This window comes from Hypomesus nipponensis, chromosome 25, assembly GCF_054491055.1.
Source record: "Hypomesus nipponensis isolate SF chromosome 25, ASM5449105v1, whole genome shotgun sequence".
In the NCBI taxonomy this organism is placed as follows: Eukaryota; Metazoa; Chordata; class Actinopteri; order Osmeriformes; family Osmeridae; genus Hypomesus; species Hypomesus nipponensis.
The window spans coordinates 12,877,427-12,896,151 of record NC_140385.1 but is presented as its reverse complement, the minus strand read 5'-3'; the positions used below and the strand labels follow the sequence as shown (position 1 = coordinate 12,896,151).

Here is an 18,725-nt window from a genome sequence, read left to right as displayed (position 1 = left end):
GAGGAAAACCTATTAAAACATACATTTGCCAGCACAGGTTCTTAAGACATAATTGTCATGTGATGATTGCAAGAAATTTTTTAAAGACTTATATGATTAAACCTAGAGGATTGATGGCCTGATAATACACGTTACTGAGAAACTGCTGCAGCAGGCTGGTGAGTTGAAGGTTTCACTCTGTAATGATCCCCAAATTGAGGTTCACCCTTCAGGAGAAAAAACGTTTGCTCCCCCTGGTCTCTCATAAGATACACGTGTCTTCTCTGGTCCTGGAACTTGGTGTCTCTGCCTATATTCCCCTGGAACTTCATGCCTGTGGTGTTTAGGGTCAGGGCCAGGGTTTACCTTTGTTATTCCTACCCTAGATAAATATTGTGACTCTGTGCTTGAGTGTGGCCTCTCCTCAGGGGCTTCTCTTTTTACAAGGCCTCAAGATTACCAATCCATGTTACATGTAAGTCATGGGATCCAACTCTTTTCACAAACATACCTTTGTTCATCAATAAGAATGACTTTCTGAGCACATACTGTTTCTCAGTTTGTATAGAGCAGATAACACAGAACTTCTTACTGACATGAAACCTCACATAAATTATATAATATTATAGATATAAAAGGAAAATAAGAACTTTATTGATTCCAAGGGGAAATTGCACCATGACAGCAGCATTGTAAATGAATAACAGTAAACATATCTGACAATCATATCTTCTCCAAGAAACGGTACTCTAGGACAGCCACCATGCTATTTTATTAGACATACCAGTCATCATCACAAACAGAAAATGGCATGGTAAAATGCATGATTACAAACCTGAAACTAGTGTGAGAAGTCACAGAACTATCCATATTCTTCCAACAGATTTATGAACACCTGTTTTATCTGTTAATACCCCACAGATGAAACTGGCCCTTCTAAATGTTAGATCACTAAATAACAAAACATTTCTAGTTAATGATCTGATCAAAGAAAACAACTTAGACTGCATCTGTCTAACAGAAACCTGGCTAAACAATGACACGGCAACAGCAACTCTGATAGAAGCGTGTCCACCCGATTACAGCTTTCACCGAGTTTCTAGGAAATCATAAAAAGGTGGAGGAGTCGCAGCTATTTTCTCCTCTAAACTGTTGTTCAAAATCACTGAGCTAAGTGAATTCACATCATATGAATATCTTGCTATAGAGCTCAAAACCGAATCAATACTTTTTGTTATTATATATCGGCCACCCAAGCACTCGCCAATATTTATACAGGAATTCTCTGAACTATTATCACTATGTGTCACTAAATATGACAAAGTAGTCTCAAACGGAGACTTAAATATCCAAGTAAATAAAAAAGCAGACCCAAGAACTATTGAGCTCTTAAATGTCCTTGACAGTTTCAATCTAATTCAACACATAACAGACCCAACACACCGGCACGGAAACACACTAGATCTAGTGATATCAACTGGACTAAATATCAATAATATCTCAATAACTGATCTACCCCTCTCAGACCACCATTATATACTTTTTAATTTGGAAATTATCCTAACAAAAAACACAAAACAATTCTTAGTCCAAAGAAGAAATTTAGACGAAACAGCTATGATGACATTTTCTGAACAATTTGCTCTATATGAGCTAACTAGTCCTGATTGCTCTCTGAATGAAATGGTAGAGAACCTCAATGATGCACTATTATCTGTGTTAGACTCTGTTGCACCACTGAAAACCAAAAAGAAGTGCACAAGCAGAACCTCCCCATGGCTGAGAAATAAAAATGTTAGTGAAACAAAAAGAAAATGCCGTGCAGCAGAGAGAAAATGGAGGAAAACAAAGATCACTACCCACTACATTATCTACAAAGATACACTAACCACCTATAACAAAACCATCCGTCTAGCAAGGAGAGAATATTTCTCCAACATTATTACAGAAAATGCCAGAAATTCCAGAGTTCTTTTCTCCACCATTGACCAGCTGCTAAACACTGTCCCTGTCCCACCCCCATCCTCAGCAGTTAAATGTGAAGAGCTTGCTTTGTTCTTCAAGAACAAAATCACTTTGATCAGAGCTAGTATTATTAAAAGTGGGGTCGAAACTGACATCAGTAGATTCTGCAACATAACCATGAGCACATTTACCTGTATCACACTTAGTGAACTTTCCAAAATTGTCAGCGAATCCAACTCCACAACCTCAGATATTGATCCTATACCCACAACATTCTTTAAGCGAGTGTTTGATAGTGTCTCAGGTCCGGTGCTAGAGATTATAAACACATCCCTTAGAACTGGCGTCTTCCCAGATGCCTTCAAAACAGCTGTTGTAAAGCCCCTATAAAAGAAACCCAAATTGGATAACAGTCTACTTGCAAATTACAGACCAATATCAAACCTTCCATTTATTAGTAAAGTACTGGAAAATATAGTTTTAATCCAATCAAATTATTTTCTTGAAGAAAATAACATCCTGGAAGTCTCGCAGTCAGGTTTCAGGAAATATCACAGTACTGAAACTGCTCTCACCAAAATAATTAGCGACCTCAGACTACATTTACATTTATTCATTTAGCAGACGCTTTTATCCAAAGCACCTCCCAAGAGAGAGCTTTACAAAAGAGCATAGGTCACTGATCATAACAATGAGATTGTCCCAAACATTGCAAGTAGCCAAAACATGAAGCATACATTGTGAAAAAGCTAAACAAGTGCCAAAAGGGAAGACCCATAAGAGCATGCAGTTATACAAGTTACAAATTAAAACAACATGAACCCCAAAAGTGCAGGACTGTACCTGTAGAAGAACAATCAACAGTAAAACATTTCACAGCGAGTACAAGACTTAGCTTCGTTATATCTAACCTAAAAGAGCAATGAGTCACTTAACAAGACTAAACTCTGATGCAAATAAAGTCTCGTCCTTATCCTGCTAGATCTCAGTGCAGCATTTGATACCATTGATCACGACATCCTAATCAATAGACTGGAAAAGCTTATTGGGTTCACGGATAGTGTATTGAACTGGATAAAATCATATATCACAGGAAGGAAGTTTTATGTTAGTTTATGACACACAACTATATATATCCTCTGAACCCAACGATGCAACGGCCATCAATTCCATTAACAACTGCCTGTTGGCAATAAACAAATGGATGAATGATAACTTTCTTAAATTAAATGAAGACAAAACCGAAGTCCTATGTGGCCCCAAATCCAAAAGAGAGATGCTTACTAAGAATCTTGGAGGCTTAACCCCCTGTCTTAAACCAGAGGTGACGAGTCTCGGTGTAATCCTGGACTCAGATTTGAATTTCAACTCTCACATAAATAAAGTGACCAAAACAGCTTTCTTTCACCTGAGGAATATAGCAAAGGTACGACCATTCATAAACCAAAATGATGCAGAGAAGTTAATTCATGCTTTTTTATCCAGCCGGCTGGACTTCTGTAACGCACTTTTCACTGGACTTCCCAAGAAAACCACTGAAAGACTACAGCTCATTCAAAATTCTGCAGCTAGATTATTAACCAAAACTAAAAGGAGAGAACACATCAGTCCTGTCCTAGCTACTTTCTCTACACGGACAAGGACCTAGCTACATTGCTAACTCCCTTATAAACTACACACCAGCTAGAACACTGCGATCATCAAATGCAGGCCTATTAGAGGTCACCATAAGCAGTCATTCGGCCTTTGCTAATTACGCCCCAAAACTATGGAACAAATTACCCATAAATATTCGGGAAGCAAACACACTAGACATTTTTAAAAGACAGCTTAAAACCTACCTTTTTACCGAAGCATTTAAGTAATTTTATCTCAGAAGTGTTTTACTACTTCTATTAGTTATATTATTGTTGCTATTTTAATTATGACTTTTATCACTTGTATTATTGTTTTTATTGTTTTTATTGATTTTATGTAAAGCACCTTGAGCTACAATTCAAACAAAAGTTATTTGTGGATCAAATGTCCAAACAAAAAGGTATTCTCGAACACCAAATTAGAACTGCATTGTTGACTTAGATCTACATTAACTAGTTTACTGTCTGACAGTAATGTTATGGCCAATGGCCGATATCTTTGATAGCTCATACACATCCTGGAAAATGTTAATGTCAACATATTCTTAACCCGGTATCTGTTTTTGCTTTGTAATCCCAATGTGCCTCAATGGAGGTGTCAATATTATTAGAAAGATCAATCATTGCCATATGAATTGCTTAATGATGGCTACACGGCCACCGTCATGTCCATAAAAAAAAATAATCTTTTTTTCTTAATTGAATTAGTCGCCAGAGTGAACATTGTGTTCAGCACAACACGGCAATGATCATTTATGAAATATTGTGTCTTTTGACCCTAGCCTTGACAACTTGATCATGCTCTCCTTTCCCTAGGGTTTCTAAAGAGCAGGGACCGTGCCCATCAGAAGTTTTACTCTCAACTGACCAAGACTCAAATTTTTATTCGCTTCATCGAAGAGTGCACCTTTGTCAGTGATAAGGATACTGGCCTGGCCTTCTTTGATGACTGCATTGAAAAGGTGAAAATAGGCTGTTAACATAGCTTCCTGTGTACCCTGGTCTTGTCCCAAATTGACACACATTTTGTAAAATGAGTGCTTTATTAATCTAGTTCTGTAAAATAAACACTTCTTGATAAACAATTCTGTGAATTTTCAATGTAACCAAGTGGTATTTTTATGCCACAAATTCATTAACTGTAACATTACAAACCCAAATATATTCTTTCTTTTTTTCTTCTCTTAATTAAGTACATTTCATCCGGTTAGTGTTGTTGCCTTTTGTTTGTTTAGCAGTTTTTCCAAAGCAGTTCACTGCAAAGAGTACAATTATGAAAGTCGATGTGATGAAGACTATAATCACAAATGACAAAATAATACAACTGATTGTGATTATGTAAGATAGTTTTTTCTAAATATTGTATGTCTGTGTGTCACAATGTGCCTCTCTAGAAAAGGTGTGTGTGTGTGGGTGTGGAAAACAGTTTTGGGATAAGTAATATTATTAGGTCTTTCCCTTTTATGGACTAAGATCATCTGTATTTCTTCAAATTAACACTGTTTCCCTCCTCACAGCTTTTCCCCTCTTATAAAGGCACTGACAAGGGCACAAAGGTAATCACAGTTCTGTTGAAATTTTGAGGCACCTATATTAAACAAGGACATTTGTGGTTCAATGCTTTTGAAGAGATGTCATCATGTAATAATGTTCTTGAAGTAATACATAAAGGAACTTCATCCGTGGTTCCATTTCAAATACAATGAATACAAATATGATGAATACAATACTCATTTGATAAATTTCAGTATATGGTCAAATGATAAATCAGTATTAAAGTAACAAAGTAATTGCATTATCATTTTTGTGATAGAACATGCATATGATGCCCATCCCCCCCCCCAAAAAAAAGCAGTGTGCTTAATTTCTCATTTTTATTGTGCCATCTAGTACAACACTGTCATACTTGAAATGTTTTATAAACTCCTGAAATACTTAAATGACATGTCGCATGTCATGTTTACAATTTAATTTCCCAGTTTGGGTTGTGCGCATTGAATCCTAAATGTCAAGTTTTGCGTTGATATTTACCACAAAGACCATGTCTCCTCTTTCCATAGGTTGAAGGTGAGTCTTCAGAGGAGACTAAACTGATGGAGCTGGATGAATCACAGAAGAGTGAACATACAGTCTTTGTCATGCCTCCTGAACCCCCTGCTGAGGAGGCACTTAATCCCCCTGCTCGCTTCAGGTGTGCCTCATTGCAGAATTACACATACCTAAAGATCATGGGCCGGTTGCACAAAACACCAGAAGTTGTTTCCTTAATTATGACACTTAAGGATACATTTCTCCTTAGCTAAGGGATTTACTTAAGGGGGTAGCACAGAATAAGGGATTTACTACATTGAACGTGATTTCACAGCAGTAAAATTTGACCGTCTCCATGGAGACTGCGTTTGTTCAGTTGTATCGCTAGTACATCACCTTAGTAGCAAGAGCTAGTTAGCTTATAGACCTACGAAAAGACAAGAAAACCAAATTAGTCAGAGGAAAATATTGTGCTTCGACAAGAATACAAAAAAAGAAAGCACATACCAAAACGTACATTTGATCCACAAATAACTGCAAACAAAAAACAACAAATGTAGGACAAAATTGCATACAAAATGTACTCAAGAAGTTTGGTGAAGCGGTCAAGAAAAAAAAATATAGAGCTAGCTACATAACTTTATTTAGTCATCATAAGCTACTTTATTTACAGTGGTAGCCGATGCATAAATAGTCTTCATGTTTAGACTGTAGCACAGAAGCCTAACAGAGTGCTATAGGTGTGGGATGGGTTCATTTATCTCCATAAACTCAGCCATGTTGCGATAAAGAATAAGTCAGAGGTACCTTAATTTTTCTTCGTTACTTTGTTTGCTAAGGTCTGTCGTGCAACGCTTTAACACATTTTAAGGGAATCTTTAAGTATACGACCAAGATAAGGAGAAAACCTTAAATACTTAAGGGAACATTTAAGGAAACCTTAAGGAGAAGACTTCAGGGTGCTTTGTGCAACCGATTATATTTTAAGGAAACCTTAACTCTGAATTTAAGAAAAATCTTAACTTAAGGTGTTTTGTGCCACCGGCCCCATATCACCCATGCCTATAGGATACACAATAGCTGTGAACACACATTAACTAACTGTCTGTTTCAGTTATAAGAGTTTCCCACGTTTGAAATTGGAGCTGTTTCACTGCCCTGGAGAGCTGAGACCACCACAGAGCGGGAAAAGTGCAGATGCAAGTCAGGCTAGTAGCCCCGCACTTGTGGCCAAGAGGACCAAGCAGGTACAATCAAACTTGAAATCTGTGGTCTGTGGATTCAACATATTATCAACAACAAAAATATCAGTTTGTACAGAGTAAAGTAGGTTATGAAGGCATCAAAAACACTTTGAATATATTTTTGAAAATGGATCAAATGTATCAAACACTATCTACTTAAGAAGATGTTAAATGATTTTGACTTTTGTAAGTGCCCCATACTACTATCTCCTAACTATATACATCTCAACGCACATTTGAGTTTCTATATAATGGAGCTCTGCCCCCATAGCTCCTTTTAACCCTGTTGTGAAGGCAACTATCAACTTATGCTTAAAATGTATCCACTACAGGTTCCCTATGTAAGATGGTGCTAGTCCATTGCTCATTTTCCCAAAAACAACAGCGCAGGTTGAAATTTGAAGAAAATAATAATTTAAAAGCTTCTAGATGTTTTCTGACTGAAGCACTCGCCTGTCACTTCCTTTGAGATTTCTATCCTTATTCGTGCAAATATTCCTCGCCGTGCCACTGACAGCTCTTTACAGATTTAAGTACAGGTCATCTTTCAAGTGGAAGGGGAGATATACAAAATAGTAAATATGCCTTGTCTCTATATACACCTGGGACAGCTTGGCGAGCCCTCAGGAATATGCTGCCGGCACTAGTCTCTCTATTTGCGGTTGGGCAAAGGCGCAGATTAAGCTGCAGTCGCAATGTTAGTAAATTAGGCCCTAAGTTTTCTTTTATGCTCGCAGTGAGCAATCTTTAATTTAGTGAAATGTGGTGCGTTCATGATAAGTTGGTTGTTGTTCTAAGTCCTCGGATTGTCTAACCTGATTTAATTCTGTGAAGTTTATAAATAGTCTATGTAGAGGTTGGAGAATTTTATATACTTCGCTGTGGAATGTTTTGTTTAGTTTTCGACAGTGGTCCGATTTTATTAATATAATGGCGTTGGTAACAATATTTGTGGTACCTATATTCTGTAATATGCTGGGTCGGGAGTGTGATAATTGTCTACATTCTGTGTTGTTTTAGCAACACCACACTCACTCTTTTAAGAAACGGAAAACTCAGCTAATTTCCTAGCAATAAATCTACAAAACAAAGCCGTGTCCAAGAATTGTGTTCGACAGTAACAGCCACTCCGGGAGCGAACATAATGCACCAAATATATTTAGTTATTTAATTTCTCACCTACATTACCATTGTCATAGTATAAAATAACTTTTTTTTAATAACTTTTTTTACGTGAGGTATCAGTCTTTGGTATTGGGTATTTTCACGAGTACAAGTACATGAGCCTGGTATCGGGCCCGATACCGAAACTGGTATCGGTGCATCCCTTATCCTTTGTAGGGTCCATACATAATGTTGTGTGTGAGAAATGTTTGTAAATTGATAACGGTCAGTTTTGGACAAATTCCTGTGTTCTGAACTCCTTTGGGTTAGAGGGAACAAAGGCTGGTGGAGGTTGGCCATTTGGCTTCCCCATCCCCCTCTCTGGGGAGAGGGCGACAGCGACCCAAAGTTGTGGTTCCCATTCTGTACTTTTCCCATATGGTGATGTGATCAGCAGCATACTGTAGTGTGTCAACAAAGCTGACTGTGTTTTACTGAAGTGATCAGATTGGCGTTGTGTTGTCTGTTGACTGTGCTACAAGGCTGTGTATTATTCTCTATGGTTACAAATTAATATTGGCAGTGTTTCCTCTATGCAGTGTTTCCGCCACGGCTACATTTCTGCCGCCATGGTATCAGAAAAAGGGCTGTACAAAAGGCCGTCTATCAGCAGTGATTGTTAGAGTGCATGTCGGAGAATAGCACGGACACAAGCTTCACACCGCAGCTGAGGTTGCGTGTGTGCGTCCTTGAGAACTGTAAGTCGTATAACTTGTCAGTTCATTTAAGCCTGATATTGTATTAGTGTATAGTTCTTGCGAATTTAAATTAAGTTAACTGGTGGATTTCGTTGTTTTTCTTCACCTGCTAGCTAAATTATGTGCAATATTACATTAGCTATTAGACTATTACATGAACCTGCTCTGAAATATAGGGTTAGGGTTAGAACTTAGTGTTGGCTGGGGGGGGGTGTTCGGACAGACCTGCCCCCAGTGCAAAAAAAAATCCTAGAGGAAACGCTGTATTGTTATAACTACTTACAGAGCCTGTTTAAGGAGAGCCTTGCCACTCCCTATTAAGCCCCATTGTACCGAATTTGTCTGCAGTTCCACCAAAGTTCCACTGGGGGTGATCGCGAGCGAGTGCATGTTGAATGGGAGTCTATGGAGCTCAACGGTAAAATTTGTCTCTTTCGCCTGATTGTCGTTGACAAATTTCCGATTTGATTGTAGTTTTTGCATTTTCAACATGGATTATAGGTCGAAAGGTGAATGAACGAGTACTTATGTCCTTTTGATTTCTTACAGGGTGAGTCGTTGTTGCCCATAACACGCTAGTATTCTGCTAATGAATGCTGATTGGTTAGTGAAGGACTGATACGACCAGAGCTCCCGCTTGATGGCATCCGATGCGGAGTCAGAATGTCAGAGCATTAGCCAAAATTCTTTCTAGCATGTGTATTGACAGGGAGAACCTAATCTGTCAGCCGTGTTGTCGATGCCTTGAGAGAAAAAAGATGACCAGAGCTTGCCGTAAAGCAGTAGCTCTGGTTGTAAAATGTGTATGACGTCAATTACATTTTCAAAGGCTTTTTAGAACAGAAAGGCAACTTTTAAAAAATTTAACAGCCAGCAGAGTGTATTTTTTTGCCTCCCCTTTCAAATTCAGAATTCAAATTACGAGACACAAAATTATATCCTGAGAAAAGTGGATTTTGAGGGGTATACCTCTATTCATTCTGCACTCGCTCGTTAGCGCCCTCACATGGAACTGCAACCAGTTCAGAACCCGGAAGTTTCCCGAGAGTGGCAGTTCTCCCTATATTAGACATTATCTGCTACTTAATAACCGAGAGTGAGGTCATGTTGGGAAATATCAAACTGAGGCTGAAACTGAGGCTCGCTATCGCTCTGTCGATACGGCAAAGCCAAGGTTTGAATTTCCAGGCATGACCGAATGGTCGAGGTTAGTAAGTTGTTTATTATATGGCATTTTTTGCTCTTTTCATTTTGTAAATGAAAATAAATGGTAGGCTAATTGTAGCTAGCTCTCAAATCTTCTCACGGTGTGTTTCAGGTGTTGCCTAGCACCTTGTTACTTTTGATAGAAAGCGGACAGCACGGTTCTGCTAAAAAAAAATAATTCCAACACAAATAATGACTCTTTTAGAAAGTTAACAATTTCTTTGTCGCCGCTGACGACGTTGAGTATCGTCTGAATAGTAAAACTCAGTATTACTGAGTGTGTGCAGTTATAGTTTGATACTTTCAAATATTAGATTTTTTTTCAAATGAAATACAAATGTGTATGGCTGGTACCTTAGTGATGAGCCAAATTTCTAAATCTAAAAGAAATCAGTGTTATTACTCCTTGTCTTTAAACTTGGTAACTGCCATGGAACTTTGGAACACTCATCAGTTAAGTGATGAGGGTGACAAAAAGGTTGGGTGCCAAGCCAATATGGCCACCCAACCTTTTTAATGCAAAAATGCAAATGTTTATAAAACAATTTTATAAAGGTTAAGACATCTTATTCAAACACCAGATTGAATTAGGCACTGTGGTATTACTCTCCTTCTAGCAATTTCACCACATATTTGATGGTAAAAAGAAAGTATTTGCTATTCCCTATGTAAAACAATATGACATTAACGGCTGTAATACTTTTTTGATTGTCTGGCCTTGTCTTTCCTGGATCTTCTCCCAGAAAGTGTTGTCGCAAGAAATGTTCGGGTACATTTCTACTACTGTCTGTAATGGTGAAGCCTTATCGGAAGTAAAAGTTCCTCAGCTGACCTTTAGCTACTGCATCACAAATGCTAAAAATATGATGACCAAAAATACTCATATGGATGTGGTACTGCATACTCTGTGGACGTGGTCTTGTTGTTGGTCATCAAAAGGAGTCCTCCCGTTTGAGTTCTTCCAAATCACCTCAATGGCTACGAGCTTGCCTGCCACCTCCCACCACATCCTCCGGTCAGCCCCTTTGTTGATTTTGCCAATCCTGTCTTCATTCGCTTAATTTTCTCCGTCAACATTTCCCCCACCCCCTCCAAATCAGCCTCTCCAAAAAACTCATCACTGTCACAGTTCAATAAATATTCTCCCTCAGTCTAAGGCATTTTCATATCTTGACTTGTTGGTTAATGTTGCTAGCTAGTTAGGGTCGTAAGTTTTGCTTGTTCATACAACCTCATTAGCATATTGTAAATAAACAAATCACATCAACTTTGGCAATTTTGTTAAATTTCTGCTTTGAAACAATCATTTTATTGCCTTGAAAAAAAGGCGCATTATTATGCATTTTGGGTGGACATATTGGCCCACGGCACTCTAGAAAGTTGCCCGTTAGGGCAAATATATGTGCCCTTGCCAGTTAGTGAGTTAATATAATATGCGCTGTCCCATTAAATATATTGAGTACATAACATCTGGATTCTTTCTATTTCTTACTCAGGAGCTCAAGCTTGCATACAAGATGGCAAAGAGGTTCTACTCCAACCCTCTACTCTGGGCAAAATGTCTTTTCAGCCACTGCTACAGCCTGTGGTTCACCTGTCTGCCTGCAGGAGTGCGTCTAGCCACGTCTAAAGAACGTGCCATGCAGCAAGCCTACACCATCCTCCTCAAGATGCGGAGCTCTGAAGTGGAAGTACTGGATGAGGTCAAGTTTGTTTGTGTGTGTCTTTGTATGCTCTTATGTGCAACCTTCTATATTTTCTTTTCGAACAGTCCCTCCCCGTCTTCACCCATTAGGACAAAGCTAGATCACTTTCCTTCCTGGCAAATGAGGGCCAGGAAAAATCACTCTATTTGTAGATTCAGTGATACATTTATACACATCATATAATCAATACATTAGACAGATTAAGGTTTTTTATATATTAAAGTAGTATTATTAAAGATGTCCAGATTAAGTGATGTATGCAGTGTTTACTCCTAGGATTTTCTTCAGGGGGGATGGTAGACCTAATTCTGACTCCCATTCATTTTCAATGGAAGTCACATGGCAGGACCCGCAAGGCAGTGTGAGATACCTTGCAGCGCGAACAGGTAGCTTAGCAAGAAAAGCGAACCCTTTTCTACGTGTTTTTTTTAAGGCATTTGAGAAATGGTCCAGTGAAAAGGAGCTCTTGTCGGGATTTCATATTGTCTGCTAGAAGCCGAAAATGTTAAAGTGGTGAGGAAGTCACTCGATATAAAAAAATAATAATTTTGGATCACTAAATACTCATAATTGTTCTTGTTAACCAAAGCTTCCAGTTGAGTTGTGGCTGCGTCATGCGTGATGTGATTTGATTTGCTTCATGGTGCAGCCGGTTTTCCCTAGGCTACTTGTAGGTGGTTAGGTCAGAGAGTTTAAAAGACTTCTATACTCTGATGGTTAGGTGGTCAATGGCTCTCTTGTGATTGCTAGATGGTGCTGGCAGTCATTAGAACGTTTCTTGGAGCTCTTCAGTCATTCAGCATAGTGTAATTTATTTTATACCATGGTCTGGGTGAATACTCGATTCTGATTGGCTGCAGGGGTGTCCATTATAAGGTGATATATGGACCCCCATATATCCCCCATTATCAGGTGATATATGGACACCTACTAAGTAGTTCCAGCAAAACTGTTTGTTCTCTGTTTTTCAATGTTAGCCAACTCGGATGTTTCTAGCTGGACTCATTGATACCTCTTGATATTTCAGAAATACATTTATTTTTCAGCTTTACAAATGAAAGGCTAATTCCTTTTACCAATTCAATTATTATTGCCTCTAATGTCATAACATTAGAATTGCGCTTACCTGTCTACACACAAACGGCTATGTAGTGAAGCAAATGCATTTCATATTAATCAATTAAATGATTGTCATCATTTTGCATAGGTTATAGACCTAGATATTTTGCTATTCATGAATCTTATTTAGGTTATAACTGTCTGAATAACATATTTTTGCAAGGAATCTTGCAGCGTCTGCTGATACAAAAACTAATCGCAGCCTTTAAGTCAGGGGAAAAAATGGCTGAATGTGCAGATGGCTAGCCTGACGTTGTCATACCCATAAGTCTAGTCAGAATATGAGTCTGAAAACTCTCCGTTGGGCTGTGACTATGGGGCGCGTTTCAACCAAACTCGTAAAACAAATGCCTCTACGCTCAATTGGATAGACCTACAACCAATCAGAGCAACGTAATATGTTGTTTGTTGAAAACAAATTCAACCCAAGGGCTCTTGGGTTGTTGGGTTGTTGATTACGTTACTGTTGATCATCTGTCAATCATCGTATAAAGTCTGCCCTGGCAATTTCATTGGTCCGCCCAGATCCTGGTTTTATATAGTTGTTCCCAATACGAGACCCTCCAGACCCAACTTCCCGACCAAATTTTTTTGTGGGGGGGGAGAAGTTGGGCTGGCAGCCAGGCTAGCAGATGGCAGCATTTGAACAGAAACAGGAGGAAACTTTAAATCTTTAAACTAACTTTTCCCTGTGTGATTTTGAATAATAAAAAAAATACTGGGTGCACCCATATTTAAGATAATTCAAGAAAGCAGGATCCCGGAATTTTATATATTTTATTTTCACTGCGGTGAAATGAACAGCCCACTGTGCTTAATGATTGACACAAAAACAACCTGAAGGCGTGAAAAGGTCTAGAATCTTTCAAAGGGTTTTCTCTACTAGAGTATTCTAGGTTTACCAACATTCAGATACTCTTATCTTCTTCAACAATTTTCAGATTTCGATGTATGACACGTCATTTGAAAGCTTACAATCACTTTCACAATCTGTAATCAACTGAGGAATGAACAATGTGCCATTTTTCACCAGAGCGTGTCACATTTGTGGACAAGCAACGTCAGTATGTTGCTAGTAAAGACTAAGAAAGTTAGCCTAACTAGTACAGTATATGCAAGGAAGAAAATGCTATTCCCAGCCCGACACCGCTGGCGAGGAGCTAATAGGCGAATTCACACAAATGTGGTCACTGCCAGTGGATCTAGTGTAGGCTACTCATTGACAGGCGATCAGGTGTAAATAAGAAGGGCCACCCCTCCAAAACTATGCTAGGGGAAACACTGTGTGTGGTACCACTATGATATGACATTGTAAGAACGTATTTGTTTCACAGTTGTTTCACTAAAACAGACAAGACAGAAGTTAATATTTCTTTTTTCAACATTATAGGTGTGTTATCGTGTAGTAATGCAGCTGTGTGGTGTGTGGGGACTTCCTGTCATGGCAGTGCGTGTGCTAGTGGAGATGAAGAGGGCTGGTGTACAGCCTAATGCTATCACCTATGGATACTACAACAAGGTAACAAAATCTTTACATGTTTGATAATTGAAACTGTAGTGTATGTGGCAGTACACAAGTGTCTAAGTTTGGTCAAGTTGACCAGTCTAATTACATTTTCTTTTGTGGACTACTTTATTCTGCTCTTTTATTCAGGGATGCAAACGGCGCGCTTTTCGGCGCCTCCCGCTTTTTTCACGTCAGTTTGGGTGACTTGTGTGAATCGTGCAGATCCAAAGTTTTTTTTAAGGGGGGGGGGGGGTCTGATTATAATTGCACCAACAGTAATTCTGGATTGCCTCCACCAAACAAGTAAATAGGAAATAAGCAAATCAGCAGTATGTGCGCAAGTATGTAATAACTTTAATCACCATGACAATTCACTCACTCAACATTGGCCGCAAACTTTGTGGGTCACGCAGGTCGTGTGTGTCATTGGCAACAACGCAGGCTCATCAATTTGGCTAGCAATGGCTAGCAATTTCGTCAACAAATACCAAGAAATAGGTTGCAGCAGTTTGTCTCTTGACTACACTTGCAAAATCAGCTAATAGGACTGAGCTCGAATAGCTTCGGCGACTTTTTATAGTACAAAATCCAGACATCCCGAAATGCAGAAACTCATTTCCGGGAGATAATTGCAGCATTTATCCAGTGACCGTATAGTTTTGAAGCACCAAAAAAACTGTTCAAAGCAGCCCCATTCAAGTCCCTGGATGCTGGGCTTCAACAGAGAAATGCACTGTGACGCTATGGGAAAGTATGAGAAGGAAATCGAGTCAGTCGACCTGCTACTATAATGTATCTGATTCCGAACGAACTCGTCTTTGAGATGAACGTGTTCTAACACATTCAAAATGTTAACACAATAGTAAATATTTGACCATACATTTTTTTGACATTTTAGGGGAAGCCGAGTTTCCCTTGCAGTCTTAAAGAAATCGCCTACTGTCATGGATTTTATTGGGGTGACCATACACAGCTTGTGGCAAGTAGAATAAACTACCTCTCAAAAGTAAGACCCTACAGGCCTTGTCCTCCATTGATCCTGTGGTGAGGGGCCATTCCCAGGCTACCCAGCTGAAGGAGTTGGCTTGGATCATCAACATTTAGTGCCCTTAGGTGGCCAGGAAGAAGAGGAAGGAGTAAAACCAGAAGAAGTGCTAGATAGTTTAATAAGAGTTTATGTATCGGAATAAAAAATGAAATAGAATGTTCTAAATAAGTGTTGGTGTATTTTGATCTTCAGAATGTCATTTTACTCAATGTGCATGTAGGGGTGGGCCAGGGATGTCAGGGGGTTGGTGGCAAAGTAAGGATATGGATATTTGCTGCGGGGCGAGGGCTGAAATTACTTCTCTCTTTTTTGACCATACATGTTTGGATCCCTGTTTATTTTTATTTCTGTAACCAAAAGCTATTTTAGCATACTGTCAATATACAGATGTTACTGACTTTGAGCGTTGCACTGTAGCAGCTTGACTCAACACCGTGTGTTATTTTATGAGTCTAGTTCTTTGGAGTCACAGATGGAGTCACAGTTGAGTCAGACTACGAACAGGGAATACTGTGGACCATTGTCAATATTTATACAGTATTCAAAGGATATTAAACCACAACCACCATGTATTGACATGTATATGTGTTAAGGAATGAGTTGGATGGCTGAGTGGTTAGGGAATCGGGCTATTAATCAGAAGGTTGCCGGTTTGATTCCTGATCCAAAGGACGTTGTGTCCTTGGGCAAAGCACTTCACCCTACTTTCCTCGGGGGAATGTCCCTGTACTTACTGCAAGTCGCTCTGAAAGGTTGTTGGGCTTTTTGTTGTTGAAATTCATAACACAGTCATGATAGAGAAATACCTGTCATCTACCTAGTGGCTGCTAGGAGAGGAGCTCCTTTATTGTCTATTGCTGTAGACAATCTGTATTATTACTTATTATAACATCCCTCGACCATGCCATCATCTCCTTTCATTAGGTCTATCTCATTATATTCATAAATGGTTGAAGCTGTTACGGTTTACAAAAAACAGTGACGTAATGACAAGGCTCTGTGGTGTCTCTCTAGCCGGTTGCAAAGCAAACCGGTTCTTTAAAAGCTCGCAAATTGAACCAGCTCCAAACCGGCTCTAGCACCAGCTCCGAACTACCTCCCGGTTCACTTTGGTGGAAAAGGGGTAAGGTATAGGCCAGGATGTTAACATTGTGTAGCTAGCATTGTTTTCAGGCTGTGATCCCAACACCTTGTATTTTCGCCCTTTGTACTGGTTAGCTCTAGCAATCCCACATAGCAGTAGGCTAATTAAATCAGCTGTTCAAGTAATTTAATGGTCCGAGGGTCAGGTCTCAAACTAGGCGCAAAATGGAGCACAGCCGGCTTCTCTCCAGCCCAGGTGAGCAAAATTGCCCTTTGGCAAGGCGCAATCTATATTCTGTATACATATAACTATGTTATCTCACATACGTATTTTTTTTTTTCTTTCCACCCTTTAATCCTTGTGTTATCTTCGGGTCATTCTGACCAATCAGTCATTGTGACCCACTGTCGTATTGCGACAACTTTACAGCATACAAAAACAAAGTGAAGCATTTTCTTTCAACCGTTGGGCTGTCTCAGACGCCCCACATTGCGATGGTTAAAAGAAAGTTGTTTTTGTATTGGGTAAAATTGGGTAAACACAACGATGATTGCAGAACTCCATGTCAGGTGTGCTCTTCTGAGCTTGCCAAATAGCTACTGCAGCATGCACACAGAAGTCCAGGTGTGAGACTCAGCAGACAAGTCACAATTGAGCTAGGCTAAGAAAACATTACAAAACTAAAGAAGGTTTCTAAATGATAGGTCTACCGATCATCTTATTTTGACTAAAACATAAAAACAATATTACATGAAGCAAAAAAAAACTGTATTTGTGCTCAAATGAATGAATGAAAAAAAAAAAATGTGGGCGCTTGCATTACCTATTGATGTCCTTGCCAAAGTTGATGTCAAATGTCCCTGAACTGTTGTATAGTGGGTTAAGCAAGGGGAGTTTCTATAGCCGACTAGTGCATTGTGCGCATAACGCTTTGAAGAAAAGAGCTAGTATAAATGTATAGTATAACCGCTCCTCATCTCCCTCCACTGGCTACCCATAACGGCCCGCATCAGATTCAAGACCCTGGTACTGACCTTCCGAGCAGTGAACGGGACTGCACCCGACTACATCAAGTCTCTCCTGCAGCCCTACACACCCACCCGCCACCTACGGTCTTCTTCAGACAACCGCCTGGTGGTCCCACCGCTCAAGACCGCCCGGTCCCAACACAAGCTCTTCTCCTGCCTGGCCCCCCAGTGGTGGAATCAACTCCCCACCTCCATCAGAGACACAGACTGTCTCTCCACCTTCAAGAGAAGGCTCAAGACGCACTTGTTCCGGGAGTACAACGGTACTTAGGAATGGTTTGCTGAACCTAACGCTAGTTTCCTCAAGGATAACAATGACTCTTGCTTAGACTGTTGCTCTTGTTGGTTAGTGGTAGCTGATTTAAACTGTTGTATCCTATTTTAGTTAATCCTATTTTTGTTGCTTTCCTACAGGTACACTTGCACTTAGAGATTCATGTTGTTTAATTGTAACTTGCTTAACTACATGCTCTTATGGTTTCTTCCCTTTAGCACTTATTTTTGGTTGTTCACAATGTGTACTTCTTGTTTTTGGCTACCCGCAATGCTTTGGGGCTATCTTGTTGTTGTTATCAGGGACCTATGCACTTAATAAAGCTCTCTCTTGGAAGTCGCTTTGGATAAAAGCGTCTGCTAAATGAATAAATGTAAATGTAAAATGTATAATCTAAAAAGTCTCAATCTCAATCTAAAAATCTGTAGCCTATCCTATGGTTGAAAGATTAGCTACCGAAGCTAGGTTTAGCTGTAACAATATCCTGGGTAACATATAATATCACCAGTTAATACTTTTTCCACAGTAGAATCTGCATTTGGAAGCCTGGTTCAAGTTCCAGTTTAAGTCTTTATTTGTCAGGTACACAGAACAACACAGGGTTAGACTGGGCACTGAAATTCTTAAGACAAGACAACTCAAGCACCTGGCATAACATTACATATAAGTACACGGAACACAATTTACATCAATGCTGAGCTTAAATAAATGAGACTTCCTAAATAAACAGATAACAATAAATATCAACTATACTAACCCTAATACTAAAACGTCCTAAATTACAGATAACAATAGATAGTACACTATATACTAACCCTAAATGCACCAAAAAAAACTGTTTCAACCCTATAACCTATTCTAACCTAAGTGGAGTACAGTTCAATACTGCAATTTGCAGATCAGTGACTATGTCAATGACCATACAGGAGCCTGTTGGCGAGGTACAGTAGTGCAAGTTACTGATAGAGCAACCAGTAGCTGAAAGTGACAGTGTATAAGTGACTAGTGTGCAGAAAATCAATGTCCATATCAGTG

The 18,725-nt window shown here is 39.3% G+C and overlaps 1 protein-coding gene across 7 annotated transcripts in view; it reads left to right on the top strand.

The window, feature by feature from the left end:
- Positions 1-18,725, top strand: part of dennd4c (DENN/MADD domain containing 4C) — a 193,019-nt gene that overhangs the window by 83,221 nt on the left and 91,073 nt on the right. For all 7 annotated transcript variants that reach the window (XR_014746727.1, XM_084691295.1, XM_084691293.1 and 4 more), the window contains exons 13-18: positions 4,398-4,543; positions 5,099-5,137; positions 5,642-5,772; positions 6,727-6,859; positions 11,421-11,627; positions 14,140-14,268. Coding sequence is in view for 6 of the 7 variants with exons in the window: in XM_084691295.1 (XP_084547421.1) it covers positions 4,398-4,543; positions 5,099-5,137; positions 5,642-5,772; positions 6,727-6,859; positions 11,421-11,627; positions 14,140-14,268 (785 nt within the window). In the remaining variant the exon portion in view is untranslated. The remainder of the gene's footprint in view (positions 1-4,397; positions 4,544-5,098; positions 5,138-5,641; positions 5,773-6,726; positions 6,860-11,420; positions 11,628-14,139; positions 14,269-18,725) is intronic.